Source organism: Lactuca serriola, chromosome 5 (genome assembly GCF_051521515.1).
Source record: "Lactuca serriola cultivar US96UC23 chromosome 5, Lser_US96UC23_V15, whole genome shotgun sequence".
NCBI lineage: Eukaryota > Viridiplantae > Streptophyta > Magnoliopsida > Asterales > Asteraceae > Lactuca > Lactuca serriola.
The window spans coordinates 268271302-268273279 of record NC_136412.1 but is presented as its reverse complement, the minus strand read 5'-3'; the positions used below and the strand labels follow the sequence as shown (position 1 = coordinate 268273279).

Here is a 1978-nt window from a genome sequence, read left to right as displayed (position 1 = left end):
TCCTATAAATAGATAGTGTTTAGCTATTGACAATCTACAATGTTTTCCAAAAAACAATTATCTAGAAGCCAAAAAAAAGGAAGAAACGAAAATTTTTTGATGCCTTCAATCAAACTTATAAAAGATCTATACATAATTTTTTTAAACCATCAAGTTCGTATAGTTTGAATGAAAATGATACCAGTTTGAATGCAGAAAAACTAATTTGAATTAAAATAATAGTAATTTCTCTTTTAGGTAATGTTGTTGTTATATTTATGTTTCTAATATTAATAATAATTTGTGTGGACTTTGTAAGGTATTGTTTATTTTTGAATTAAATTAAATTTTATTTATTATTTTTGAGGCCCATTTTTTTTTGCCCTGGGCCATAATACATTTGGACCGCCCTGTATAGACCGTCCAAATAACACTATTTATCATATCTTTGAACCTGTAACAAGCTACACATAATCCTAGCATATTTATGTACATTAATAATGTTCTCTCAAACTTGTCAAAAATATCGGTTTTTGTCGTGTCATTATTTTGGCGTTAATCGTTTAACATGTTTGTTTTTTGTTTTCATAAAAAACGAAAAGGCAAACGAAATATTTTATATTTGTATGTATCAAAAAATATTTAATTTTTCTTATACCAAAAGTAGTCTTTTTGAACGTTACAATTATTAAAAATTCTACATATACTAATATATTTTGAAGGAAGGAAAAAAATATATAATATTCATATTTGCATCGAAATTCAATCGCTCCAGCTTTTATTCACACACCACTCTTCGAGTCTTCGTGTCTTCTTCATCTTCATTGGCACTTCTTCATTCACACACACACACACCTAATTGCTAAGAACTATAAACGATTAGCATGGATTATTCACATAATATATCATGTATGCATCACATCTCTTCTATCCCATATTTCAGTTTCCTGCATTTTCTTAAGATTATCTTCTACAAATACAGAATATGTATAAGTGCCGACGATCAACAATGCATGATTTAAATTCTGTTGAATTGCTTTGTCATGTATTGGGTTTCTTCGATTATTTGTTATATTCTCGCAATTTAATTGCTCGAAATTGGCAGGGAAACAGAAGATTCAAGTGGAAACTGCATTTGAATCTGTTCGAGTTCAGGGCTCAAGGAGTTCGGTAAAAACGGAGGGAAGCGAAAGGCGGCGTTGGCCGTCGTGGAAGAACCTCAAACGGCGGCTTGGATGGAAGCGAATCAATATCATGGGGATTTGCGGGACATCTAACTGGGTTCTCCATACCAATTCCGAAGAAGAACCATTGATGAGCTCTGCGGATCAATCTCCGGCTGCTTTGGAAACGATAAACCCACCGACGGGATCTATCATCGGTCAGGTTCCGGCAGGTGGTGGCACGACCATGAACCTTGCAACGGCATTGGCGGCAGATCGTCGGCAATTAAACGTGGGACCCACAGATGGATTGAAGACGACGAAGCCATTGAAATCGATAGTGAGACTGTTTGAAGGAATGGACGGCAGCAAGGTTGTTAAGGTAGCGGAGAATGACGCCGATGACAACGGCAGCGGCGCGAGAGGGATTGGTAGCATGTGCTGCTTGTGCACAGAGAGAAACAAAGGTGCGGCGTTAATCCCCTGTGGGCACACCTACTGTAGGGTGTGTTCCAGAGCGATGTGGTCGAAGCAAGGGTCGTGTCCTCTTTGTAACCGTTCGATTACGGAGATCCTCGAAATTTTCTAAAAGTCTGCTGTTTTTGAAAAAAAGAAAATGGAGAAAAAGAATTAAGAGGGTGGAAAGTGTCAATTAGACAATATTGAGTGGGATTATGCAGCAATCATGTAATAATTCCCACTGGATCCCTTTCAATAATCCGTACATATTTGAGGTGAAAAGTGATTTCCTCAACTCATTTTACGGTAAAAATCGGACTTTTGCTACATATTTTATATTTTTCAGATGAAATATTAAAAAAAAATGTTGTTCCATA

General features: G+C 36.0%; 1 protein-coding gene across 1 annotated transcript; it reads left to right on the top strand.

Moving 5' to 3' along the window:
• Positions 1–605: 605 nt before the first annotated feature.
• Positions 606–1978, top strand: LOC145054250 (uncharacterized). The gene is made up of 2 exons (XM_079002398.1): positions 606–888; positions 1085–1978. Exons 1-2 carry the CDS (start codon positions 864–866, stop codon positions 1729–1731), a joined length of 672 nt encoding a protein of 223 aa, XP_078858524.1. The 5' UTR covers positions 606–863; the 3' UTR covers positions 1732–1978.

Excerpts from the sequence above, each read along its gene's own strand:
- LOC145054250 (XM_079002398.1), top strand. The coding sequence starts at position 864 with ATGGATTATTCACATAATATATCAT. Across the intron at positions 889-1,084 it reads TTATTCACATAATATATCAT|GGAAACAGAAGATTCAAGTG; the intron begins GTATGCATCACA and ends CGAAATTGGCAG.